This window comes from Ursus americanus, chromosome 11, assembly GCF_024610735.1.
Source record: "Ursus americanus isolate L20-20 chromosome 11, mUrsAme1.1.p, whole genome shotgun sequence".
NCBI classification, from domain to species: domain Eukaryota; kingdom Metazoa; phylum Chordata; class Mammalia; order Carnivora; family Ursidae; genus Ursus; species Ursus americanus.
In genome coordinates this window covers 26,702,780-26,730,709 of record NC_142137.1, presented here as the reverse complement: position 1 = coordinate 26,730,709, position 27,930 = coordinate 26,702,780, and the positions used below count along the sequence as shown (strand labels likewise).

General features: G+C 38.9%; 2 protein-coding genes across 2 annotated transcripts in view; one reads left to right on the top strand and one right to left on the bottom strand.

Annotated features, from left to right (window-relative positions):
- FIG4 (FIG4 phosphoinositide 5-phosphatase) overlaps positions 1 to 17,247 on the bottom strand; it is a 121,622-nt gene extending 104,375 nt beyond the window's left edge. Inside the window, exons 1-3 of the mRNA XM_045798462.2 lie at positions 16,955 to 17,247; positions 1,617 to 1,715; positions 18 to 141 (exon numbers count right to left, since the gene is read on the bottom strand). Coding sequence (XP_045654418.1) covers positions 18 to 141; positions 1,617 to 1,715; positions 16,955 to 17,020 — 289 coding nt within the window. The 5' untranslated portion in view covers positions 17,021 to 17,247. The remainder of the gene's footprint in view (positions 1 to 17; positions 142 to 1,616; positions 1,716 to 16,954) is intronic.
- Positions 17,248 to 18,104: 857 nt separating this feature from the next.
- The window catches only part of AK9 (adenylate kinase 9), a 119,301-nt gene continuing 109,475 nt past the window's right edge, over positions 18,105 to 27,930 (top strand). The window contains exons 1-2 of the mRNA XM_087865377.1: positions 18,105 to 18,150; positions 26,184 to 26,311. Of these exons, the coding sequence (XP_087721503.1) occupies positions 26,195 to 26,311 (117 nt within the window). The 5' untranslated portion in view covers positions 18,105 to 18,150; positions 26,184 to 26,194. The remainder of the gene's footprint in view (positions 18,151 to 26,183; positions 26,312 to 27,930) is intronic.

The window sequence follows — 27,930 nt, the reverse complement described above, 5'->3', positions numbered from 1 at the left end:
GGAGGTACATTTCTTACCTACAACACCAAAAGCTGAAACAGCTCGAAATAACCCAGAGGATCCTTTCTGTCCCATCTTTGTTCTGTTTCCTAGATCCAAGCGGCCAAGAAGTTCCCTCACTTCTTGTTGAGTATATACATGCTAAAAATAAGCAAATTTAATCTGTAAGGTGTTGTTTATTCTTTAGATTATATATTGCTTATAAGAATCACTAGCTATTTCATAGAGAAGTACATAACAGTGCAGAACTAAGCTATAATTTTAAAAGCCAACAAATTCTTTAACATTAGCAATTATGGGTGGTTACTGGATCCCATGTCGCGATATCAAAAAATTTTGTCGAAACCTCATCTTCTGGGGCACCTGGATGGAACAGTCCATTAGCGTCCAGTTCTTGGTTTCAGCTCAGGTCATGATCTCACAGGGGTCGTGGGATCAAGCCCTGTGTCAGGCTCTGTGCTCAGTGCAGGGTCTGCTTTAGATTCTTTCTCCCTCCCCTACTGCCCCTCCCTGCTCACTCACACTCTCTCTCTCTCTCTGAAAGAAATAAATAAAATCCTTGAAAAAAAAAAGAAGTCTTATCTTCTGAACCATACATTTAAAGGATCATAGACAAATTTCAAGAAATCTGTGAACTCCTTAGAACTGTGTGCGAAGTTTTGACTCTACATACATATGTGTATTTTTATGAGGCCCACAGCTTTTCTTAGATTCTCAAAGAAATCCCTGATCAACTGTTCCCATCCCCAAGTAAAACCAAGAATCAATATATTATATTAATAAAAACTCCCATAAAAGGGGGAGAATGAAGAACGATACCCATGAGTGCTGGAAATCACAATATACAATTTATCCAAAATTATCATAACATAGAAAATAGTTTTACAAAGAACTTAGTGCAAATGGGTTGCAAACTGCAGCTACCAACATATTTGAGAAACTAGCAATTGACGTGGGTTCACAATAGTCACAGACAGAACTTCAATACAAAGGGTAAGTTAGGTTCTCTCACTTGAAAGAGTTAAAATTAATTATTCAATACCAGCCTGCTGTATTCCACTTTTGACTAACAGTGTCGTGGTTTTGTGCTACCTGAATTAAGTCTGTACTCCTGCTCTGGATACTATAACATCTGGATAAGAACAGCTTCACATTTCTCTCATGCATAGCGAGTCACCAGAAGATCACCTAGAGGTGATTTTTAGCAGCATAATAAAGTCTGTAGCACAGAAATCCGCCCTGACTTCAAGTAGCTTCATATTAAAGCACAGTAATAAACAATCTCTTCAGTATATGCAATATTGAGAGTTAGATTAAATCCTTAAAACACCACTTCTTTAAGAAAATACATTCATTATCTTATCCAAAGAGTTTGCTTTGTAAAACAAAGCAAAATGAAGGACAAAGTGTAAATTCCAGCATACTCTGTAACATCAGTAATTCCTAGAAGCCAGATTAGAGATTTCAATTCCAGCCACTCATGAAAAATAATTGTAATTTTCAGATGCCTGATGAAAAAAGGAAAAAAAATATATCACTAAAAGCTATGAGGATATTTCATATCCTTTAACAGGTACAAAAGTTACTGTTTGTATTCAGGTTTGCAAGATACTTACCCTATCATCAATTATGACCAAATCTTTTGGTTCTGTTCTATCAATCTTCAAAACACGATATTTTGTTTCTGCATGATTGCTCCCAACTAGAAAGTATCTCTATAAATGAAAAGAAATGTCATTTGTTTTTTAAGGCACTTCTCCTTATACACATTTTACAACCACTTTGGTTTTTGAAATTAAATACTGTAATAAAGTCGGATTACTTTTGAAAAGAAATATTCCTTTTAAATATAACTGGCAGATTAAAGAAAGGCTGATTCCAAAAGGTCAATTTTAAAATTGAAATATTCTTAGTGATGCCATAATAAACATCAGTCTGGCATTTGAAATGTACCCAGTAACCAGGTCAAGATTAATTTAATTATATTATATAGAGATTAACCTGATTGGAGACTGATGTTTAAACTTTGCTAGGAGGAAGCAGCTCTAATAAGAATCAGAAAGCTCAACATGTAATTAGGAATGCTTAGACAATTATAGCTATGAAAATACTGAAATTTTATCAAATAAATCTTTACAAATTTTCTGTTAAACATTGAAAATGACTTTAATATAGCAACTATAAAAACCCCAAAGTCCTATAAAAGATTTAAATGAGTGTAGTTTCCCAGATGGCTTTTTATAGATAAGCTACAGGAAATAATTAATATTCTTTCTTTCCTGAATACTTCTTTGGTGCATTATATCCGAGCACATTAGTCTTCTTAAATAAACACTAAGAATAAAATTAATAATTAAAATATAAAAAAATAACAATCTTAAATTTAAAGAAAATGGTTTTAAGGAAACTTAAACAAGGTTAAGTAAGTTCTAAGAAAATAAGTAAAACCCATTAGGAAAAATTACATAAAGATATTTTGCTCTAAAAATGTCCTTAAAAGTGGCACTTTTTCAACATAGCAAAAATTGAGAAAACATTGCTACAATCAACTGGCATATTACCATCTCATCGGTCAGTTAAGATTTAGATCCACAAAACAATTAAATAACAAATAAGATCCTCGAGATTAATGACCAAACTGAAGTATGTAGACCATGGAATTCAGAGCACGAAAGATTAATGTGCGGTACAATAGGTACAGAAAATGTCAGAGGAGTCGGGACTTGAATTGAGCCTTAAAGGATAGGAAAGACCTTTAAAAGTAAGATTTTAGTGTATATCAGAAGATGAGCACTTAGTTATATTGTTTTAACCCTCCATCTGCAGAAATAGGTGGAAGTTTTTATTATTAAGTATAAATCTGTTTACAAAGGTCTGATCTAGACTTCCAGGCTATACAGAACAAAATTATATGTTAAAAGATGATTGGTTCTGGGGGCAAAAGCCCTAGCCCCTGTGCCACCCCTGCTAATGCCTGGGTGGGGCAGGGGAGGGTGCCTGTAATTAGTAAACACAAATTCAATTAAAAGATGATTGACTAGCCCCATCTTAAGAGGAAAGCTAGCCAAAAAAAATGGAATCCCTTATCTCCTAGTAGGAGTACAGTCTGAATGACACTATCAGTTATAATAAGGTAGCAATAGAGCAATTTTAATAAAAATTAGTAAACTAACTTGAGACATCCAGTGACTAGGACTTGATGCACTGGGAGAGCAGCCAGAAGGGCGGGGACAATGAGAGGGAGGCGTCAAAGATTCTCAGCCTGCCCTCAGCTAATTCCTGTCTGGGGGACCCCACCCCCGACTGAGAGGAAGGGGTGGTAACCAACCTAATAAAATTAACTTCAGAAGAATGGTTTGTAAACTATACATGTTTGTTAACAAAAAATGGAGCCACCTTCTTGCGGACTTGCGGAAAACAGTCCCCACTAGAGGAAACAGCAAGTGCAAAGCCCTGAAAGGGAAGAAGCTTGCTGTATTTGTTAGAGGAACAAGGTTAAGGGACAAATGCTCATAAAACAGCTAACACAGTGAACAGTGTTCAACACAAAGAAGGCACTCGATGGCTGTTAGTTCCTTTTCTCTGCTTTACTTTTTAAGATGTCAGTGAGTCTATGCCATTGCATTTAGAAAAAGATAGAAAAACAGAGGGAAAAAAGAGAGTACTTTAGAGAAGGAAAACCATGTACAGGACCAGAATGGAGCCAGAATGGGAGAATGCACCAATCTATTAGTAATCAGTCTTTGTCCTCAGGAGAGAAGAGCATGCAAATTAACAACCGTGAATAGCATGCTGTAATAGAAGGATGATGACAACATAGGAAGGGCACTTAACTCATTTGGGGAGGGTCAGAGCAAGCCATCCAGAGGCTGGTGTCCTCACACTGAAGGACCTCTCAAAAGGACTCCATGTACAGAGCCAAGATAAGATGAGTGATACCTACCGTCTCCACCTGCAACAATCCTCTCATCACCTGCTCCCTCCCAAAGCACTTTCATTTATATCTATAGCACTTACTTCTGAAGGCCTTACCTAAATTTGTTAAGGATGTCTATCCCCTTCACTTAATTATATGCACCAGAGAGACTGGAGCTAACTCCCTAACCTCTGTGGTTGTTACCCTGGTCTGGTAGCACAATCTGGTTCCACAGACATTGAGTAAATATTAGGTAAAGAACACCACCTACCACAGATGAATCATTTACTTTGCTGGATAACTTTCTACAAGGTTTGCGCAAACCCATCTTCTTTGGGTAAGTGGATCTCTCAGTAAGGAAGAACATCACAGCTTTAGGGGAGCTAAAATCCCTGAATGAAATTCCTAGAATTTTAATGGATCCTAGGAAATTTAAAGAGTAATTGCAGTAGGACTATGATTTGGCAGCTTGCCATAAAAAGACAGTTGTAATTCCTGAGTGAGGAAAAAGAAACAGGAAACAGTGTGACTATCCACATTCTTTCTTCTAACGTGGTCCAAGAATCCTAAAAACGTTTTGTGCAGAGAAAAGCGACCTCATGTGGAGCCAGTTATGTGGGGAAGAAAACCACAGCTCTGCCTTGGCCTGCTGTGGATAGAATCATTTGCCTGCACTGCCCTCTGGTGGGCAGTTGACCAACGACTTTTACAACATTTTTTTTTTTAAGCGCATAATCAATCCAATTATTTTTGTTTGAGCCTTGTGGTGCCACTTACTGATTTAGGGATGGACCGTAGGGAGGCAGGTTTGAGGGGGAACCAACAGTTCTGTTACAACATACCCAAAGAGGTCAAGTGAGAACTTCTGAGTCTGGAGCTCAGAGGAGAGCTCTTAGAGCGTGTCAGCAGCACATAGGTGGCCTTCAAAATCATGGGACTGGATTAAACTTAGTATGAAGAGGGAAGATAGAGACAGAGCCCTAAAAAACTAGCCTGAAGCACTCTACATAAAATTATTCAGAGGCTGGATATAGAGAAGACCAGGTTAGAAGACTGAGAAAAATAGCCAGTGTTTTTAGAAAAACCCCAGGATGGCGTGGAGTCATCAAAGCAAAGGGATGAGACCATTTGGAAAAGGAGGCAGCAGTCACATCCACATCGAATGCTGCTGAGACTGGGTGCAGCCACTCCAGAAAACAGTATGGAGGTTCCTCAAAAAGTTAAAAATAGAACTACCCTATGACCCAGCAATTGCACTAGTAAGTATTTATCCAAAGGGTAAAAATATAGTGATTCGAAGGGGCACATGCACCCCAGTGTTTATAGCAGCAACGTCCACAAAGAATAGCCAAAATATGGAAAGAGCCCAGATGTCCACTGACAGACGAATGGATAAAGAAGATGTGGCATATATATCTATATATATATGTATCTATATATAATAGAATATGACTCAGCCATCAAAAAGAATGAAATCTTACCATCTGCAACAACACGGATGAGCTAGAGGGTATTATGTTAAGTGAACAAAGTCCATCAGAGGAAGACAAATACCATATGATTTCACTCATGTGGAATTTAAGAAACAAAACAGATGAACATAGGGGAAGGGAAGGAAAAATAAAATAAGATAAAAACAGAGAAGGAAGCAAACCATAAGAGACTCTTAATTCTGGGAAACAAACTGAAGGTTGCTGGAGGAGAGGAAGGTGAGGAGATGGGGAAACTGGGGGATGGGCATCAAGGAGGGCACTTGATGGAATAAGCACCGGGTGTGATATGCAACTGATGAATCACCAAATTCTACCCCTGAAACTAATAATATATTAAATGTTAACTAAACTGAATTTAAATTAAAAAATTTTAAAAAGGAAATGAAAGAGAGAAAAATAAAAACTACTGCTGAGAGGTCAAGGAAGATGAGGACATGGAAGTGCCCAGGGGATCTAACAAACTGGATCTTTTGAGTGGCCATTCTGTGGGCAATCTCAGTGATACAGTAAAATCCACAACACAGCCATTTGAAGAGCAAATGAATAGTCTTCTGGATAAAGATGACAAAGTGAACACCTCTGTTCCTCCCAAACACGTTACTAAAACTATAGTACAGTTTTTTTATGCTCATTGTTTTAGACATAAGCCCCAAGGGTAAGGAGAAGAGTGGAGACAGCAATAAAAAAAAAAAAAAATCATCTGACACTGAAAAGCACGCCCAAGAAAGTTGAACTCTAAGCTGGCAGTAGAGAATTCAAGAAACAATCCAATTTACACTACAGAACTTCCAGAAGTCGTGGAAATGTACGGCATCTCTTATCTCTGGTGGTAGGAGTGTAAAATTTCAGAAAAATGAAGATAAAAAGAAGAGAGCTCAATCTTCTAAAGAGAAAGGAAAAAAAAAAAAGAACAGGCTTCAAACCAAAGATCAAGAAATGAGTAATATTAGAAATTCTTAACAGCAACAGCAGAAGACAGGAACATAATGCCTTCAAAATTCTAAGGGAAAATTCACTTCAATCTTAAATTCAACATTAAATCTGTCAATCAAATGTGAGCGTGGGAGGACATTTTCAGAATGCACAGGCTCAAAAAAATTACTGCCCATGAACCCTTTCTCATGAAGCAATTGGAGGAGGTACACCACCAAAATGAGGGCATAAATCAAGAAAAAGGAAGATGCAGGATCTGGGGAAATAAGGCAATCATCCCAAAAGAGGCTATGGGATGATGTGAAGGGAGATCCCAGGATAGCAGTTGTGCTACAGGCCTTGGGAGCAACCAGTCCAGGTTTGAGCCACTGCTTCAAGAAGATGAAACGGATAAGAATGCCCACCACTGTGTGTGAATGCGCTAAGGATAGATTATATATCAGGGGAAGTGGGGGTTAAATTCACTGTGGGTCCTTAGTAAGAAGTAGGGACTGCAGGAAGATGGAAAGGCAATATCCAGCACTGGCAGTCTCAAGTTCAAACAGTGAAAAAGGAGGTCAATCAGATGTCCAAAAGCAACAGGGAAGGAAAAGAGGGCAATCACCGAAATGTACAGGATTTCCATAAACCAGGCACGTGCCAGCTGGATTGCCCGAGTGCACACACACATGCAGGTACTTATGGCCCAACACCCGCAGGGGAAAACACTTGTGTGTGTTTGTACATATGCTGGGGGCGTGGGGGTTGGCTGGAATGGGGGTGGAGAAGTAAGATACCCCAGAAAGCTACATTTAAAAGCCCATTAAGATGGAAACTGATCTGAGCTGGCCCTCTTCTGGAAGTGAAGTATCACTGTTCAAGGAAAAGCTTAACATTTCAGTATGTAGCTTTAACAGTGGTGACCCAGTATGAAGATGAATGTGTTTCTAAAATATATACATGAACTGCAAATGGAATGTAATAGCTAATCCGTTTAACAGGAAATTCAGTATCTACTAACATCATTATCTCCTTTTATAATGACAGGCTAATTAATCACTCACTTTCATCTGAGGGAAGAAAATCAGCTTTCTTCAAAGAGAGGAAACTGTAGGTTGCCTGACAGCTTCAATTAATGTTAAACTTCACTTGAACTTTTGGAATAAAGGTATTATTTTTAAAGATCACCATGAAGTTACTTCTCACAATCTAACACAATTTCAGGCCTTCCTCTTCACCTATTCCCGAAATCCCACAATCAGTAATGTAGCTCGAAAGAAATGAGCCTCTGACTGTCCAGTTCACTCTTCACAACTTCAGGGCGTTAAAAAAGCTTCAAATCCCCTGTAGAAGTAAGTGGAAACTTGGTCGCCTTCAAATCCACCTTCTAAATCAGCTATCGTCACTCTGCTTCTCTCAACTGTTTTATATCCTTTGATTTCCTGCTCAATCCCTTAGCTAACCACATCTTACATTGTTCTCTCCCGTTCCCTCATTACACAAACTGAGGCTAACATCTAGGCTAATTAAGTGTTCTTCATGATGTGGTTCTTACTTAGTTTATTCTATTTTGTATGATAGGGTGGAGAAGAGGGAGAAGCTTCCTTGAATCCTTTTTTTTTTTTAAAGATTTTATTTATTTATTTGACAGAGATAGAGACAGCCAGCGAGAGAGGGAGCACAAGCAGGGGGAGTGGGAGAGGAAGAAGCAGGCTCATAGCGGAGGAGCCTGGTGTGGGGCTCGATCCCATAACGCCGGGATCACGCCCTGAGCTGAAGGCAGATGCTTAACCGCTGTGCCACCCAGGTGCCCCCCTTGAATCCTTTTAAACAAGGCAGGAATTAAATAAACACACACACACACATACATACACACATACTAACAATTTTGAGCTAGCAAGAGTAAAGATCATCCTAACAACTTCACCCCTACACATGCAGACACAAAAATCTGCCACAGTTCTGTTCAGCTACCAATTTTCAACTCAACCACTATGTGTTAATTTGTTAGAAAATGATCACTTACTGCAATGGTAAGACCCCCTAGGGCATTACATATTAAGCAAGGGCTATAAATTGGAAATCATCTAAGGTAAACTGCACTTTCATTCAGCATAACTTCGGGCTCCTAAATCCCCTGTGGGCAACTCCTAGTTGCACTAGGCTATATGAGCAGTAGGGCTGGATCTGACCTTAGTTCACCTGTAGGCCTGGGTCACAGGACAGACAAGGGCCAGGGCATCATCACAGGAGCCAAAGGGCAGCATGAGGGTCTGGGTGCCAGAGAGAACAGGTAAGTTTTGGGAAGAAGCAGACCCTTCACAAGCCCATAGAATCACACCTTCTGCATGCTATCTCCCACACCGCCCTTTCCTCTCCACAGTTCTCAAAATCCACTTCCAAACAGAGGTAACAATGAGCACCTGAACGTCACCTCAGGAGCACTTCTGCCCAGTTATCCTTCTACATGAAGGCTCAGAACAAGAGGCAGCCCATCTCGTCCACTGTCTCTTTTGTTCTTTTGTTCCCCTAATTCTTTCATAACCAATTAATACACTCCCATCAACCAAAATAAGAATGCCCTTATTCTGACTCATACACTTGCCATGACTTTTGTCAATTGTTCCCACCTTTGCCATTCTGACAGGTGAAAATGGGAATCTATTTTCATTTTATTGCTTTAATTATTAGCAAGTTGAATTATCTTTTTATATTCATACTTCTTTTTTGTCAGATTACCTATACATGTCCTTGTCCTTTTTTGTTGGGTTTTTATTTTTCAGAATGATTTACAAAATTTTTGTATATAGGAATATATTGCTTTATTTGTTGTTCAGGCTACTAATACTTTCTTCACAGTCTTTTGACTCTTCCTCTATTTACATTTATAGTTTTAAATGCTTTCTATTAGAAAAGGAAAAAATCTCAATTACCCAATTTTTACCTTATGAAGTTAGAAAAAGGCCAACTGATTAATCTGAAATTCATAAGAGGAAAAAAATAGTAAGCCTAAGAACAGAAACTGATTAAATAAAAAACAACAATAGAGAAAATTAACTGAGTCAAAAGTTGATTCTTTCAAAAGAGTAGTAAAATTGATAAATGCCTAGCAAAATGGATCAATAAAAAATGAGAGAGAACACAAAAAACCAATATCAGGAACAAAAGTGGAAGTTTTACTACAAATCCTACAGACATCAAAAGTTTAATAAGAGTGGTACCTGGGTGGCTCAGTGGGTTAAGCATCTGCCTTGGGCTCAGGTCATGATCTCAGGGTCCTGGGATCAAACCCCACATCGGACTCCCTGCTCAGTAGGGACTCTGCTTCTCCCTCTCCCTCTGTCCCTATCCCCTACTCATGTGTGTACACTCTCTCTCTCTCAAATAAATAAATAAAATCTTTAAAAAATAAAATAAAAAAGTTTAATAAGAGAATATTATGAACAACTTGACGCCAATAAATTCAACAATTAAGATGAAATAGACAAATTTCTTGAAAAATACAATCTATCAAATGTGATTCAAGGGGCGCCTGGGTGGCTCAGGCAGTTAATAACCTGACTCTTGATTTTGGCTCAGATCATGATCTCAGGGCTGTGCAATTGTGACCAGCATGGAGCCTGCTTAAGATTCTCTCTTTCCCTCTCCCTCTGCCCCTCCCCCACTTAAAAAATGTAATTCAAGACCCACTGGAAATCTGCACAGCCCTATAGCTGCTATAGAAATTGATGATCAGGGGTGCCTGGGTGGCTCAGTCGTTAAGTGTCTGCCTTTGGCTCAGGGCATGATCCTGGGATCGAGGCCCGCATCGGGCTCCCTGCTCTGCTGGGAGCCTGCTTCTTCCTCTCCCACTCGCCCTACTTGCGTTCCCCCTCTCTCTGGCTGTCTCTCTCTCTGTCAAATAAATAAATAAATAAAATCTTTAAAGAAAAAAAATTGATGATCAAAATTTGTCCCACAAAGAACCCCAAGCACTTTCAGTAGTAAATTCTAGCAAACATTTAAACAAAGGAATAATATCAATGTTATACAACCACTTTCAGAAAAGAAAAGAAGGAACACTTCTCAACTCATTTTATGAGACCCAAGTTACCCTAATACCAAAATCAGACAAATATGTTAAAGAAAATGATAGACTAATACCCTGAACATAAAAATCCCTAGCAAAATATCAGTAAATAGAATCGAGCAATATATGAAAACAATAATAAAGCATGATGGAGTAAATCCCCCAAATTCGAGGTTCTTTTAACCTTTGTAAATATAATCCACCATACTAAGCAAATGAAGATTTGCATTTGCAGATGCAGAAAAAACATGCAACAAAATTCAGTATCTATTTGTGATTTAAAAAAACTGTCAGCAAACTAGGAATAGGAAAGAATCTTTCTGAGTCTGATAAAGGGCATTGAAAACCTACAGCTAACATCACATTTAGTGGTGAGAGTGTTCCCCATGAGATCAGGAAGAAAACAAGAAAATGTCTGTTCTTGCCACTTCTATTCAGCTTTGCTCTAGAGATCCTAGCCAGTGCCAGAAGGCAAGAAAATAAATAAATAAATAAAAGGCAACCAGATTGGGGAGAAAGAAGTGTTCCTCTTCCTAAACGATACAATTATTTATGTAAAAAAGCTAAGTTAATGAGAAAAAGAAAAGAAAAGCCCTACTAGAACTAATCAGTGAGTGTGATGAGAAAAACAACTATTTTGTGTTGAAGCCTAGGTATTTTACAGTATCATAACCCTGTTCACACCCAAAGTCTGAACATTTAGATTAGGACCTGAGCTTAGGATTCCCACCATAAATTCCCACTTTGCTCTTCCCATGATACCTTTTAAAATAACTACTTAGAGTTAAGCCCACAAAAAGTTAGTGATCTCTGCTCCTGCCACCTTTGAAGTACTAGGTATTTGCTACGTTGCTCTCTATCTCCTGCTCACTTGTGACCTCGGACAGAGGACTGACCTTCCCCTAGATCATCCCCCCCCCCCACTCTCCCACTCCTGCCACTTCTAAATCCTGTGACTCTACTTCCTTTGTGTAGGTGTATTGAAACTGTACCTTCAATCAAAATGACCCTGTGGGTTTCACTTCCCAAAGTGAAAGTTTGGTGCTGAGGGAGCTATCTCCTGACCCCATATGAGAGGCTTATACCCTCCAATTCAGCAGATCATAATCCACATATTCTTAATTCAACACACCAGCTCCAGCTTCTCAACATGGTGACTTTAGCAAAGTTTCAGGATATAAGGTCAATATATAAAAATCAACTCAATTTCTGTATACTAGTAACAAGCAATTGTTAAATCAAATTTAAAATCCCATTTGCAATAGTATCAAAACTCATAAAATACTCAGGAGTAGTAAAATTTCTACATGAAAAATTACAACATATTGCTAAGAGAAAGTAAACACCTAATAAATGGATAGATAAACCATGGTTTAAGAGATTCAATATTAAATGATCCCAAAATGTATAATTTTAGACAGCCCCAATTACAAACATTTTGAAAAATTTAATCTGTAATGCAAAGTCCATGTGTTCTAAACTGACTGAAAAAAATAGTCTCTAGACACATGATTTGAGTGTTCTTCTAGCATATTATCTCCTAAAGGTAACTTTATTTTTGTTTTTACTTTATCAATGTTTACTATGCTCTCTTTTCTTTCCCTGATCCTATTTTCTTCACTATTACTATTACAATAGAAGTTTTTGGTTTCATCTTGTTATTTGTTTGCTTGCTTACATTTCTTTATGAAAAAAAGTGCCCTATGTATGAAGCAAAAATGAGAAGAAGAAAATCTTGTAGTAGGTCATGGGCATGGAGTTTCATTTTAGATAAATTTGAATTATACAAATTTGAAATATCTTAATAATTCAAATATTAATAAATCTTCATTTTAAATACATTTTAATTTATAGAAATATTTCTATTAAAATAATAAATAATCTCATAATTTCAAAAAAAAGGTTCAATGTTACTAAGATTCAGTTCTCCCCAAATGGATCCATAAATTCAATGAAATCCAAATCACAATCCCAATAGGCTTATTAGAAATTGACAAGCTGATTGTAAAATTCATATGTAAATGCATAAGATCTAGAGTACCCAAAACAACTTTGGGAGAGAATAAAGTTGGAAAACTTATACTTCCTGATTTCAAGACTTATAATCAAGCTGTAATAATGAAGACAAGGTGGTAATGCCATAAAGAAAAATAAACTAATCAACAGAACAAAATAGAGAGTTTAAGAATCAACTCACATTTATCCAACTAATTTTTCACAAGAGTACTAAAGGAATTCAATCAAGAAATAGTGATCTTTTCAACAAATGAAGCTAGCAATTGATGCATGGAACCTCAAGCCCTGTGGTTGCCAGCCTCCAAGAATCCTTAATGATTCTCATCTCCCGGTACTCATGCCCTTACATAGTCCTCTCCCACTAAATAGGGCTGACCTCGATAACCAACAGAAATTGCGGAAATGATGGAGTGTGAATCCTGAGGCCAAGTTACAAAAGAACAAAAGACATTGTAGCATCATCCTTCTTTCTCTTAGAACACCTTGTGTGGGCAAATCCAGCTACCACATCACAAAGACACTAAAGGAGTCCTATGGAAATGTCCATTAGGTGAGAAACTGAAGCCTCTAATCAACAACCAGCTCAACTTGTCAAGCATGTGAGTGAGCGATCTTGGAACAACTTGTCAAGTATGTGAGTGAGCGATCTTGGAAGTAAATCCCCCAGTCCAGTCAAGCCTTCAGATGATATAGCCCAGATGACATCTTAACTGCAACTTCATGAGACCCTGAGCCAGAACCACTCAGCTAAGTCACTCCCAGACTCCTGACGTACTGAAACTGTGTGAAATATTAAATATTTACGGTTGTCTGAAGCCACTAAGTTTTGGAGTAATTTGTTACACCACAATAGGTAAGTAATAAAACCATATACAAAATTATTTTAATATAAAACTCACCCCTAAATGTAAAAGTTAAAAGTATAAATCTTTCACAGAAACCATAGGAAAATACCTTTGTGCTCTGGGAGTAGGTAAAGATTTCTTAGGACACAGAAAGCAATAACCACAAAAGAAAAACTTGATAAATTAGACTTTGTTGAAATTAAAAACTTTCGCTCGTCAAAAGATCATTAACACGATGTGTATATATATCAGGTCATCATGCTGTATACTTTAAATATCTTATAATTTTGTCAGTTATACCTCAGTAATGCTGACAAAAATTAAGAAAATGGAACAGGCAAGCCACTGACTGAAAGAAAATATTCACAAAACATATATCACAAAGGACTTGATTCCAGAATATTTAAAAAACTACAAATCAAAAATAAAAAGACAAACAGCCCAATTATTTTTAAGGGGGCAGAAGACTGACACTTCACAAAGGAAGATATAAAATGGCCAAAAAGCACATGAAAAGATGCTCAATATCACTGGTCATTAGGGGAATGCAAATCAAAACCATAATAAGTTACCACTATACAGACACAAGAATAACTAAAGCTAAAAAGACTGACAACACCAAATGCTGCCAAGGATATGGAGCAATGGAGATTTTCATACCTTGCTGTTGTAACCACCTAACATCACCTCTGTGACTAGCAATTTTATTCCTAGGTATTTACTAAAAGAAATAAAAACTTACATCCACAAACATACTTGTTCAAGAATGTCCACAGCTGACTTATTAAGAACAGCTTAAATGCAAAAACAGTCAAATCAATAGGGAAAACGGATAAACTGTGGAATATGTGTACAATGGACTACTATTCAATAATAAAAAGGAACAATCTACTGATACAACATGGATGAACTTGAAAGACATGCTGAGTAAAAAAAGCTAGACTCAACAGAGCATGTATTGTATAAATCCACCCATACAAAATGTTTCAATAGGCATATCTAATCTAAGGTTAAAAAGGAAAGAATATTAGTTGCCAGTACGGAAAGGGGGGCAACTGACTGGATAGAGACACAAGGCAACTTTCTGGGGCAAGACAGGGATGTGGTTAACGTACATGTATATTTTCTGTCCAAATTCTACAACTTAGACTTGCGCATTTCAATGTATCTAAATTTTAGAAAAAGAATCTTATAAAATGAGTGGTGGGTGGGGAGTGGAACGACTTATAGTTAATAAAGGTAATTGGGGGGGGCTGGGTGGTGCAGTTGGTTGAGTGTCCAACTCTTGGTTTCAGCTCAGGTGGTGATCTCGGGGTCATGAGATCGAGCCCCACATCGGTCTCTGCACTCAGCATGGACTCTGCTTAGGACTCACCCTCTCCCCTCTGCCCTTGCCCCCTGCAGTGCTCTGTCTCTCTCTCTCTCTCAAAAATAAATAAATCTTCTTTAAAAAATAAAGGTAATTTTGGAGCTGGTGATAGGTATGTGGGAGTTTATTATATTATTGTTTATTTTGTATTTGTTCAAAATTTCCATAATAACAAAGCTAAAAGCAAAAAAACCCAAAGACACACAAACGACAAACCCAATGTTCTAAACTATCTGGTTCACCAGGAATACAATTACTCTGTCAAATAGCCATAGAAGTTTCTAACCACTGACTCTCAGTCTCTCTATGTAATCTGTCCCAGTGCAGTTACAAACTATCTCTGCTTGGCACCAGGAATCAGACCACACTCTCAATAGCACTGTCCTCTCTGCCTCATTCTTTTCTTCACTGAATAGTAGTGAATAGTAGAGAGAGTAGTATTTCTCAGGCTGGTTGCCCTGGCCCAACTATTCCTTGAAACAAAGTCAGTACTACCAGACTTTTGCAGATTTCCAGTCATAGCTGAGTCAGTCAGATTCTTTCTCCTAGCACCTATGGTATGTCCTCGGCAGCACTCAGTGGGTCCTCTAATCTTGCTGTCTTGTTCCTGCCTTTCCAGAAGCTAGGGAATTAGGCTCTGTCAGTGATTCTATGCAGTGCCTTCTCCAGCATCCTTCTGATAAACTCATCTTTTATCTCCAAGCTGGCTGGAGTTAGTTTCCATTACTTAGATGACTAAGAGGGGTAACAACCAAGTTCTAGAATACACATCTCTTCATGTTACAGACACTCTCAACCAGCGATCTATTGGAAGCCTACTGTTTACAAGGCCCTGTATCAGATCTGTGCTGTGAGGACCAGCAGGTTGTGACAGGAGAAGAAGGTGTGGGACTTTACAAAGAGAGAGCAGCAGAAAATACTCTGGGTAGGTATAAGGAACTGAAAGCAATACAGTTTTACTGCAGAATAAGGCACAGAAAGGCACAGAGTTACTCCTAAGTAAGTATTTGTTGAATTGATATTCAATTAGATATAAGACCAGACTAGGTTTTGGACAAATCACATAAGGCTTTGAATGCCAAGTAAGAGATTCAGAATCTACCCCTTGAAATGGGGGCTACTGAAGGTTTCTGAGCAGAAGAGCCCTGTAATACAAGTTGTGCTTTCGGAAGAACACTAACATCTCAGCCAGTCCTAATGAAGGCTCAGCTTACTAAGGAGCTGAAGTTTCTGTGTTTTTAGTATTTATGTTTCCAACAGGGACATTTTCCAGCACACTGTACAGAAAGCAGAAGGTTTTGTTTCAGTGTCAAAACACTTCTGTATGACTCTCCTCAGAGAACAATTGAAGGTATCTATGAATATTAGATAATTTCATCTTCTGGTCTGGATCCAATCAAATGAAGTTGCCAACAAAATTAATTTAGGGTCAACAATGTCTCTACACTAATCGTGACCCGAGGCAGATGTGCAATTAGAACCATGTTATCACCACGAAACTGTTAAGTACCTACTTTATCTCATGGAAGACAACCCATGCCTTATAAAACACTCTCCAGCACAACAGGAAGATTTCTGGCATATGCAATCTTATTACCATGAAGTGCAATTTTAAACACAGATCCTAACATCACTGTTACCTCAACTCAGAAACACTAGACTTTATTTTCCATCCACACAAATGACAAAGTATGTACTTCTATAAATGCTATTCCATAAATCTTAGGGAACTAGAATCTAAACACAAAAACTGATGTTATTCTACTAGTAACTGTTTACATGGCCACTCGAAGTAATAAAACAAAAAGTGTTGTAAAAAAGTCAACCGAAAAGCAAAATAAGGTTATCCAAACAAATGTCTTTAAACAAAATTAATTTTCCTTTCAAATAAAGAGAACCAAATATTTCAGCAATAAAAGTGCACGTAATTAACATCAATCATAGTGACTGGTATGCCATGGAATAGGAAAACACACAAATTACCCATTCAAAGGTCAAAAATATTTTTTCATACCCTTGCCTGTACTGTAAGTAGAGAACTGCAAAACGCTAACAGACTTTCTGAAAGTTTTTTAAAAGAATCCAATAACTGGTTCAGAACTTCATGAATAGTTTCTGAGACAGCACAAGCACCTGTTTCCAGTGTGTTCTAACCGTGGCTTCTAAGTGGAAACATGTACAAGCAAAAGCAGCAGTGCCCTGGGTGCGATGACAAGGCGAAGCTCCCTCAGACACATGCCCAAGGCTGGGATTAGGGAGGGACCCAAGGGAGGGGAATGCTGCCACCGTCCTCCCGCGCGCGCCCCACTGTGCCCCGCCACACCGGGAACTTACAGCTCTGGTCTCGTACAGAACCAGCTTTTGGACGGAGCTGATGATGGGGGCGGCGGCCGCGGGCATGGTCGGAGGAAGTTGGGGCTCCCACCGCACGGCACCAGGCCGCGGCCCAGGGTGCGGCAGCCTCCAGACTGCCCCAAGAGGCCCACAGAGAAGACAATTCAGACCCCCGACACCAGATCCAGCCAGAAAAACACCACTTGGGCACTAAACATACAGAAGACTGGGTACAGCTCAGGTCTTTCCGGATCCCTGCTCCCCACCTCCAGGCAAGCCCCGCCCCGGGCGCGTCGGGGGCGGGGCTGGATGTTATACCGTAGAGAGGTCGTGTAGAGGGCTCCCAGAACCTGCGTGCTGCCTAGGGAGGAAGCGAAGGGAGCCATTTTTGGTGCGGGCAGGAGAAAAAGTGGGCGGAGAAAAAGTCGCGTGGTTCGTTTAGGCTCGCTTTATCTGATACCCCTCTTTGGAAAAGGGGGACGATTTGGGACTGGATTGCTTCTTTTGAAGCGGTTCTCCGAGCTGTAGATAGATCCATTCGAAGTTGGTCTTTTTTTCTCTGCCTACCTCTGCTCTTATTTTCCCGGGAACATATCTGATAGCCCTTCTCTGAGTGTCGGTTTCCTTCCCCTTGCATCTCTTTGTTGTCCATTTTAACCCTTATGAGAGTCAACAAAATCCATATTATTCTGAGGCTGTGTGGTTCAAGGAATTTTTTTAAATCACCTTTAAAAAAAAAAATTAACTGAAGTTGGACGTTTTGGACTTCGCCACGTATTTGTGGCCGAGACTAGCATTTGTGAATTCCACAAATGGACTGCCAAGTGTAATGCCGTGTGGTGTGGCACTGGCTTTGGAGACGGGCAATTGTGGGTTAAAATAAGACTTCTTCCATTTGATGTGTGTGAACATAAGTGGGTAGTGTACCTACCGTCTCTAATCGCCCCCTTCTTTATCTGTGAAAAGGAATGCGCTGTAAATACAAAGTTAAGTGCAAAAGTGAATAGGTAAAAAAATTTTAAAAAATGAATGAATTACAGCCCGCCTCACGAGGCCGGGTCCCCCAAGAGGCCCTGCGCGAAGCCCCGCCAGGGGTTCCCTAGGCAACCGGTGCGCCAACTGAGAGGCGCGGGACGCGGTTGCTGCTGCCGGGCGGGTGGGGGCCTGTGGGCTCCTGACGACTCTGCTGTGGCGGGGTAAGTAGGGGTCGTAGTCCCCCGCCGTGACGCGTTTTGTATCAATTGAATGGAATCTCACCTCCTGCGGGGACTCCCGACCAGCTCCTTTTCTTACAAAACTGAACTTCGGGATCTCTCGGTAAAGTACTTTTAACACCATTTTCCCTTCCAACGACTAATGTCTTCATCCCACAAATATTTACTGAGCACCTACTAGCAGAGCATAAGGCGTCGCTTCAGCAGAAGGGCTGTTTCCCAGGAGAGGGGCCGCCTGTAAACCACAGAACCCACTGCTGGAGAGTTTCCCAACGGCTAAAAATGTGAAGGAACTTTAAAAAATTCTATTGAATTATAGTATAAACGTATAACATAGTGTGATAGTAGAGATGATGTTACATAACAAGGAGATGTTAGAGATCATAGTGTAAATTTAAAATTGAGAGATTACCAAATTTTTAAAAATAAATGTTTAATTATTTAGTATTTTAATTTTCTTTCATAGTTTGGTCCTACTTTTATAAAGAACTAGAAAGGTGGTCTTGTCAGTTCTAGCATTTTACATTGACCTGGGTCTTCCAACTGGGAAGAATATTTAGTTCTGTTTTGTTTCATAATGGAAACCAATTCTTCTGAATATAAATATTAAATATTTGCACTGTGTTTTTATTTAGGATAACAACTCTTACAAAATCTGTAGAATCCCGGTTTCCAATATTTAGTTTTCAATTATTATATTATACTGTAATATAGCTCTGTTGGTTTTCCCCCAGAAGCGGATTCTGAGACAAAAATTCAAGAGCAAGTGCTATATATGGGAAGTAATCTCAGGAAACAATATCAGGGAGCAGAAGGAAGCTGATCAAGGGAATATTATGAAGCAAATTTGTCTGTGGGCTGAATACACTGGAGAATCCTGAGATGTATGTCTCAGAGTAATTCCCTCTTAAGGGCAAAAGAGCTGGGGCATTTATTCACCAACTCCTATCAGTTATTGTCTGAGGCCTGCTATGGCAGAACATTAGTTCCCTGGAACTTCCAGTCTGCCCTGTTCTCAGGCCGACTAGGCATGGCACTGGAAAGAGCCCTTAGGCAAAGAGTCACACATGCTAGCAGGCTGGCCATGCATGGAAGTCAGGCTGGCCATGCATGGAAACGGTACAAGTGGTTATGGGTACTAATAGCATCTGCTACATTCCAACCTTTGTAATACTCATATCTACCCTTCCCCCATATTAAGTTCACACCATCCCCTTACTGATTCTTCATGGTGGTGGCTGGTCCCAGTTTCTAAAAGAAAAGGACTTACTAAAAGATGATTAGTGGGACAAGATACAGAATCCACTATTGCAATTAATCCTAGGTCTGTAACTGATAATTCATTCCATCCATCCTCTACCACCCATTCTAGATTTCCCTTACTGTTGACCAGCACTTCTGCTGGTCTCAGTTGTTTTCCCAATAGGGTAACCAGCCTTCATCCTGAGGGGTGTAAGCCTCTTGTTACCATGTCTTTGTCAGGTTGTGCTTGCTATAATTACAAGAGGTGTCTTAGAGAAGCCCCTGAGTTCAAGACCTGCATTCTCCCTGCTCCAAGTATGTAGAGGAACCCTATCCTCAGCTGCCAGTACAGTAATTCCTTGTGGGCATGTGGAGCTACAGATGACCAGGCAGCAGTTTTAGGTTTAGTGAAACCTAACTAAGGGGATCCTCTGATAGAAGCATCTCTCTCCAATCAATCAAAACCAGTACTTCCACTCCAGCAGAGCCTGAAGTCATGAGGCAAGGTGATGCAAATTCCTTATGTCAATGACTGAGAGTGATGATAGGAGGGACCATTCCTAACCCTTGGTTCAAAGCATATTTCTCATCTTCAAGTAGTATCTCAATCTCATGCAATCCCAAACAGAGCTTTAATTGTACCTTTGAGAGGCCATTGCAACATTCTGTCAGACCAACAGCTTCTGAATGAGGTGGTATGTAGTAGAATCAGTGGAACCTTCTTATCATACCTCCTTTACTATAAAGAGGGTCCTTTGATCCAAGGCAATTTTATATGGATCTCATTGTGATAAATGAGACACACTCCAAACCTTCAGATAGTGGTGCTGGCCAAGGCATTGTGGGTAGGGAAGGCACACCCATACTAGGGACCCATGTCACCTGCAGCCCTTTCCAAGGTGAAGGGGTCCCATGTTATCAGTTTGTGACTAAATGGATGTACCATATGAAGGGCTTAGCCTCAGTCTCTGCTGAAGACAAGTGGGCTATTCAGTGGTAGAAGTGGCTAAATCAGCCTGATGAGATGAAGCCTTGCTGTTGAGCCTGTGCATGGCCTCCATTGCCTCCATCCCTACCATCATGCCTCCTCCATTCTTGAGCCTATTTTGGAAGCACTGAGGTGACCAAGGATAAACAATGGCTGGCAATTACTGGATAATCATCCTGCTTTGTGAGACACAAAAATCCACATATTTTGTGTCCACTTGCATTTATTTTCTATGCAACATAACAAAATTACCACAAATTTAGCAGCTTAAAACATACATATATTATCTCATAGTTTCCATGTTCAGGAGTCTTAGCATAGCTTAGCTGGGTCCTCCATTAGGGTCTCACAGGGCTGCAGTCAAGGGGTTAACTGAGCTGCATTTTCATCTGGAGGCTTGACCAGGGAAGAACTTGCTTCCAAGCCCGTTTAGATTGTTGGCAAAATTTATCTCTTTGTGGTTGTAGGAAAGAAGTCCCACCTTTCTTACTGGCTATTGTCCAGGGGTTGCTCTCAGTGACTGGAGGCCACCCACTCTTCCTTGCCATGCAGTCGTTTCACAACACAGCAGCTTAATTCAAAGCCAACCAGGAAGTCTCTCCAGTACGCTAAATGGGATCTTATATAATATAATGTAATCATGAGAATACTATTTCTAACACTTCCACTAGATTTAGAAGCAAGTCGCAGATTCCATCCGCAGGTAAGGGAAAGGAATAATCACACAAGGGTGTGACTTGTTAGGGGTCACCATAGAGTGTGTTTGTTACACCTCTTTCGTAGTTTCATTCACATGTCTCTTCCCCAGAACTCCTTTTCTCTTGTCTTTCAATCTTGCTCCTCTCAGGCCCTTGACCAAACCATTCAGTATTGTCCTCCAAACTGAGGACCTAAGAATACTGCTTAAATCTCTGCCCACAGGGGCACCTGGGTGGCTCAGTTGATTAAGCATCTGCCTTCAGCTCAGGTCATGATCTCAGGGTCCTGGGATGGAGCCCCACATCAGGCTCCCTTCTTAGCAGGAAGTCTGCTTCTCCCTCACCCTTTCCCTCCCTCCGTTTGTGCTCTCTCTCTCTGGAATGGTTTTCTGCTGCAGACAGCAATGATCTACATGAGAGGTTTCTGTTGCGGCTTTGCTAAGACTCCAAAAGTATTCTTATGTACTCTAAGCACCTCCCTATCGCATCATGGAATCTGGCCAGGTGTATGGCCCAAGAAGCAGGCCTCTGGTACCATACACTAAAACTGCTGCGGAGCTCTTTCTTGCTCTGAGCTTCACTCAAAACTGACAGCTTTCCAAGTCACCCATTAAATGGATCAGAACAGTGTCTTCAAGTGTACTACATGCTGTTTCCCAAAACTAGAGACTTTTAAAATACCGCACCTCTTCTTTCAGAGGTAGAATGTGTAAGGTACAGTAACTTGTCCTTTACCTTGGAGAGAATATCTCAGAATGACCCAGACCACTGGCCTTTTAAACCCTCACCAAAGTAACAGGCCTTTAAATCTTTGTAGAGTTATCTTCCACTTTGTGCTGCTCATGTGTCTTAAGAAGGCATCCAGAACACTTACCACTTCCTGGCTCACCCAATATTGTAGATCAACAAGACTCCTTTGTACTATATTTGCTACAAACACAGGAGAGTCCTGGGGTAAAACTGAATGTCCCTTGCTGACTGTTCTAAGTGAATGCAAACTGCTTCTAATCTTCTTTTCTGACAGGGATTTAAAAAAAAAACACATTTGCCAGATGAGTAACTACGTGTCAAGTACAAGAAGCTGTGTCCAGCTAGTAAAGATCTCATCTGCACAATAGTTACAAATGGGGCTATCACCTGGTTAAGTTTACAGTAGTGCACCATCATTTGTCATGATCTATCTTGTTTTTTCAAAAAGCCACACTGGAGAATTAAGCAGGGCTATGAATCTTTTAAATAGTTTTGGGTAACACCTTTCCATTTCATTCATTCAGAATGATTTACTCTTATTTATCTGGCCCCAGGGCCAAGGAGCATGTAAGCAGTTTCATGAGCCTCCACTTGGCTTTTATACCACATTGGCTCTTACTCCACAAGCAGGGAACCACTGTGAAGGTTTTGCCAGCTGCAATCCCTGTTATGTACTCAGGGACCAGGAAAATAACCATGAGGTGATCCTGCAGACCCTGTACTATAGGACAGACTTGAGCCAAGAAGCCATTTATTACTGGTTCTCCATTTGCTTTCACTCCTACAGGGGGCAATGATGGCATTTTGAATCCGTTGGTGTTGGTGTCAGCTCAGACCCTGTGTCCTATTGACTTGGAAAGAGGGGGCTAGTCGCATTTCCTCAGTGTGTATTTCCCCAGTTAATGGTTGTAGGTTCTCTTGGACGAGGATTGGGGAATCCCTATTGTGAATACTTGTTAGTTGTTGTAGCGTCTATTCTCGAGGGCTCCTTGCCTCCGCTTCAATAAATGCGCTTTGGAGCTAAGAACTGGGCAAGGAATCGTGATTTTCCACTGTGGCTGCTGACGTTAGCCTTTCATTCACTTGCCCTTTGTCATTTTTAGAAATGTAAGTTCATCAGCATTTTTGCTGACTGCTCATCTGTTTCACCCCCTAGGAATTCCATGGCTTATCAGCCATCAGCACAGATCGCTGAGGGTCTCGCTTGTTGCCATTCTGGACTTGCTGCCCATTCTAGTAATTACACCTACTTTGCTTCTGATAGTTAAGTGCTGCCATCTGGCCTCTGCTCTCCCAGACCCTCTCATCCCTGCTGAAACATGGGACCTCGGTATCATAGCAGCCTTTCTCCTACCTTTAATCCTGGCCTACAAAGCATAGCCACCACTGAGCTTAATAATGATACTAGTGCCTCCTTACTAGTTCATTCCTTATAGCCTTAATTAAGGGAGTATTCTCTGGCAATCCCAAAGAGCGGAGTTGGCTGATGCATCCTCTGGCCTTATTTAACATGTCCTCGTTTAACAAATACATCTAACATGTCACCTCTGTGAGCCTTTGACACCCTACTCTATATTCTGCTATTCTAGAGGCATAGCTTAAATAAGGACAAGGGGCAACTTTCTGCACAAGTGCAATAAGCACAACAAACTTAACTCTTCCCCACTGAGATGTTGTAACCACAAACCGACTGCTAGATGGGTAGAGTGGTGTGGTCCCCGGGCAGTCCTTGGTTGGGGCTCTCTGTCAGGATATCTAAGGTCCATCCTCCTATCACTCACACCTAGTTTCCTGCCTACACAGATAATCATGGGGTTCAAAGTACTTAGACATCCACCTAAACGTTCCATCCCAGGCCTTAGGGCCCTGGTTTTAAGTGTACTTAATACTCTTTAATAAATGCATCATGTCTCTGAAAGGTTTAGATGCATTTTCTCCTTTATAACTACATTTTATAGTAACATTACTTATTTTTTCGGTACTAAAAATAACTTGAAATTTTAGTTCTTTTGTCATGAAGTTTTCATGTCAATCTTTTTAATATACTAGTAATAATTCTTATTATGTCTTGTCTCATAATGACATCTTAAAGTAATATTGGTATATTAAGCCCATTTGAATATTCTTAAATTCCACAGAGAAATATAATCATATCCCATTTACCTGGAAGCATATAGCCCCCATAATCCATTTTCATTGTTTCATGAACAGTGTCCCAGACCACTGGACGTAGTTTTGTTCCATTTTTGAAGTCTGCTTATTAAAGTCATTTCATAAGATTTTGTAATTTTTCCATAAAGGGTTTATATATCTTTTATAATATTTAATCCTCGTTACTTTATTATTTTGCTGCAAAGATAAGTCTTTTTATCTTTAGTTACATTTTCTAGCAATTCATGCTGTATAGAAATGCAACTGAATTTTGTATAATTTTGAATACAGCAAATTGGATTATCAGATTAATTCTCAAAATTTATCTGTGATATATATGTTTCCTATGTAGACAATCATATCAACTGGGAATAATTACAGTTTTCTTTCTTTTGTCTTGTGCTGACCTGAAAAAACATTTTTAATATTTAATCATTAAATGTAATGTTTGTCTTTTGTTAATACCTTTTATCAGGTTAAAGAAATTCCCTTCTATTCCTAGTTGCTTAGAGATTTATCTTTTATTAATCATTAAAGGGTGTTGATTGTCTCATACTTTTTCTACATCTATTAAGACGATCATCCAGTTTTCCTCTTTTATTTTAATATGATAAATTAATTTCTCATATTAAGCCAGCCTCGAGTTCCTGGGGAAAGCCCAAGTTGGTCATGATGTTATTATCTTGTTATATATTGCTGGATTCAATTAACTAATATTAGGATTTTGTAAATCTTGTTCATGAACGAAATTGGCACATAATTTTGCTTTTTCACACTATTCTCTGATTTAGGTAAAGGTTATATAAGACCGATAAACTGATGTTAAGAAGTCTCCACTTTATCTTTTCTCTGAAAGAATGTCTGTAGGATTGTAAGACTTGGAGTTCTTCAAAAAACCATCTGGTTTCTTTCATGGGCAGATTTTTAGTTAACTGACTCAGTTTTTTTATGGCTATAGAACCACTCAGGTTTTCTCTTTTTTTCTTGAGAAGCTGATTTTTCTAGGAATTCATCAATTTGTTTAAATTCTCAAATTTATTTGGGATAACTTTGTTTATGATATCCTCACCTTATCTATATTATATCTGTAACATTGTTACTCTATAGTCCTTTTCTGTGTCTAATATTGTTTGATCAAGTAGAAAATAAATCAGTAGGCATTATGGAATATTTAACCAATAAAATTCACAAACTTGATGTAAACCTTATTTAAAGAACACTACATCAAAAAAACATAAATCACAGGAATCAGGAATCTTTTCCTGATTTTAAAAATCTACCATGTACTAGGCCATAAGGGAAACCTCAACAAATTTCAAAAAGTTAGTATAACATGGAGAACATTTTCTGATTAATGACAATTAGAAATGCAAAACAACAAAATCTTAATTTTGAGATATTAGAAGCCACACTTCTAAAATTATTTAATTGTGCCTTCTATCTTCTTGATCAGTCTTGACAGAAATTTTCTATCTATATGTTTTTTCAAAATACCACTATTTAGCTTTGGTGACCCTCTCTATATATGTTTGTTTTCTATTTTATTAATTTTTAAAATATATTTTTCTATTTTCCTGTTTTTCCCCCCAAAATCTTAAAAGTGGTGAGCTTATCTCATGTACTTTTGGGAGTTTCTTTGGTTCTAAGGTTTCTGAATACTACTCTAAGGTTTCTAAATACTACTTTAGCCACATCTTCTAAGTTTTGTTATATATGTTCTTTTTTTTTTTTTCAGTTTTATGTATTTTCTAATTTCCATTCGAATTTCTGTTAGAGCCATTAGTAGTCCCTACGCATGTACACAAACACTCATATATTTGTATCTGTATAATATATATATGTATATATAAGGCATATTTAATTTGATCTTTAATTAATTATACACATCATATGTTTATGTATATATATGTGTGTATTTTTTCCTTAATTTAGTCTTTCAGAAACACTTTATTTTAGCTGTCTTTTGTACAACATATAGCTAGATTTTGCTTTTTGTCTCAAACTAAGAGCCTATTGTTTTAATAGATAAGTTTAACTTATTTGTGAATATCGACAAAATCCTTGTGTTTAGTGATGTGAAATAGCTTCAAGGCTAAGTAAATTCTGAGGATATTCTCATCCTCCCTCACCTGCCTGCCTCTTCCAACTAAATTAGTCACTAACAATTTTACTCTTTCTTATTGTAGTAGTTTATATTATGAATTCTCAAGAGAAGACAGAAGAGCATCCTTTTGCAGATATATTTAATGAAGATGAAGCTGAATATAACTTTTTGCTGTCTAAACCTGTTTGCTTTGTTATATTTGGGAAACCAGTAAGTTATCTTTTCTAACTTATTATTTATTATATTTTTTAATTTTTAAAATCATAATATTATGTTACAAGAATGAAAACCACATAATGTGCTAATTTTTTTGAGTGTTAGACTTTCATTGTATGACTTAAAAACTGATATAATGTTGATTGTAACTTCATCACTTTATCTTGTCTTGTACAATGTAATTGAAATGGAACCTACATTGTACTTATCTCTCTTTTTATATTTTTTTTCCACAGAGTTTGGAACTTTATTTATTTATTTATTTTTATAAAAAATTTTTTTATTATGTTAGTCACCATACAGTACATCCCTGGTTTTTGATGTAAAGTTCGATGATTCATTAGTTGCGTATAACACCCAGTGCACCATGTAATACGTGCCCTCCTTACTACCCATCACCAGCCTATCCCATTCCCCCACCCCTCTCCCCTCTGAAGCCCTCAGTTTGTTTCTCAGAGTCTATAGTCTCTCATGCTTCATACACTAAGATACCACCTTACACCAGTTAGAATGGCAAAAATTGACAAGGCAAGAAACAACAATTGTTGGAGAGGATGTGGAGAAAGGGGATCCCTCCTATATTGTTGGCGGGAATGCAAGTTGGTACAGCCACTCTGGAAAACAGTGTGGAGGTCCCTTAAAAAGTTAAAAATTGAGCTACCCTATGACCCAGCCATTGCACTACTGGGTATTTACCCCAAAGATACAGATGTAGTGAAGAGAAGGGCCATATGCACCCCAATGTTCATAGCAGTATTGTCCACAATAGCTAAATCGTGGAAGGAGCCGAGATGCCCTTCAACAGATGACTGGATTAAGAAGATGTGGTCCATATATACAATGGAATATTACTCAGCTATCAGAAAGAACAAGTTCTCAACATTTGCTACAACATGGACAGCACTGGAGGAGATAATGCTAAGTGAAATAAGTCAAGCAGAGAAAGACAACTATCATATGATTTCTCTCATCTATGGAACATAAGAACTAGGAAGATCGGTAGGAGAAGAAAGGGATAAAGAAAGGGGGGTTATCTTTGTTTTTATAGAACTCATCAAAGCATTGCCCCATGACAACTGTTAGTAGTCTGTGGTCCAAGGTTATTAAAAACATAATTTGCTTATAAAACTTTCTGTGAAATTTGTTATGAGACTCTTTGCGTATGTAAAGACAGGACACTATAGAGATAAACTGGAGCTCTCCCATTAATATCTGAAGCTACTGAGAGGCAATATGCCTCACCTTTGCCCACAGTGTGTTCGATGACCTATGTGTTGTCTTTCCACAAAATAAAAAGAAACCAAAAATGGATGACATAAGATAGCCTACTTTTCTAGGCATTTCTAGTAAGGACCTCTAAATGAGAGGTATTTTCAGCTATTGAGATAGTTGGTAGTTACCATTAGAGAGCCTGAGCTGGTGAATTAAAGAGCCTCTCCAGAACAGCAGAGACTAACGGCTAGGTCCCACCCTTGATTTAATTTTATATAGACCCTGGGACAGTTACCAAGAAATGGTTCCAGTAACTTTCATTATGTTTCTTAACATATAATAGAGTTTTAAAAGTCAACTGTGAGCATGGATGGAATTAGACGGTATTATGCTAAGCAAAA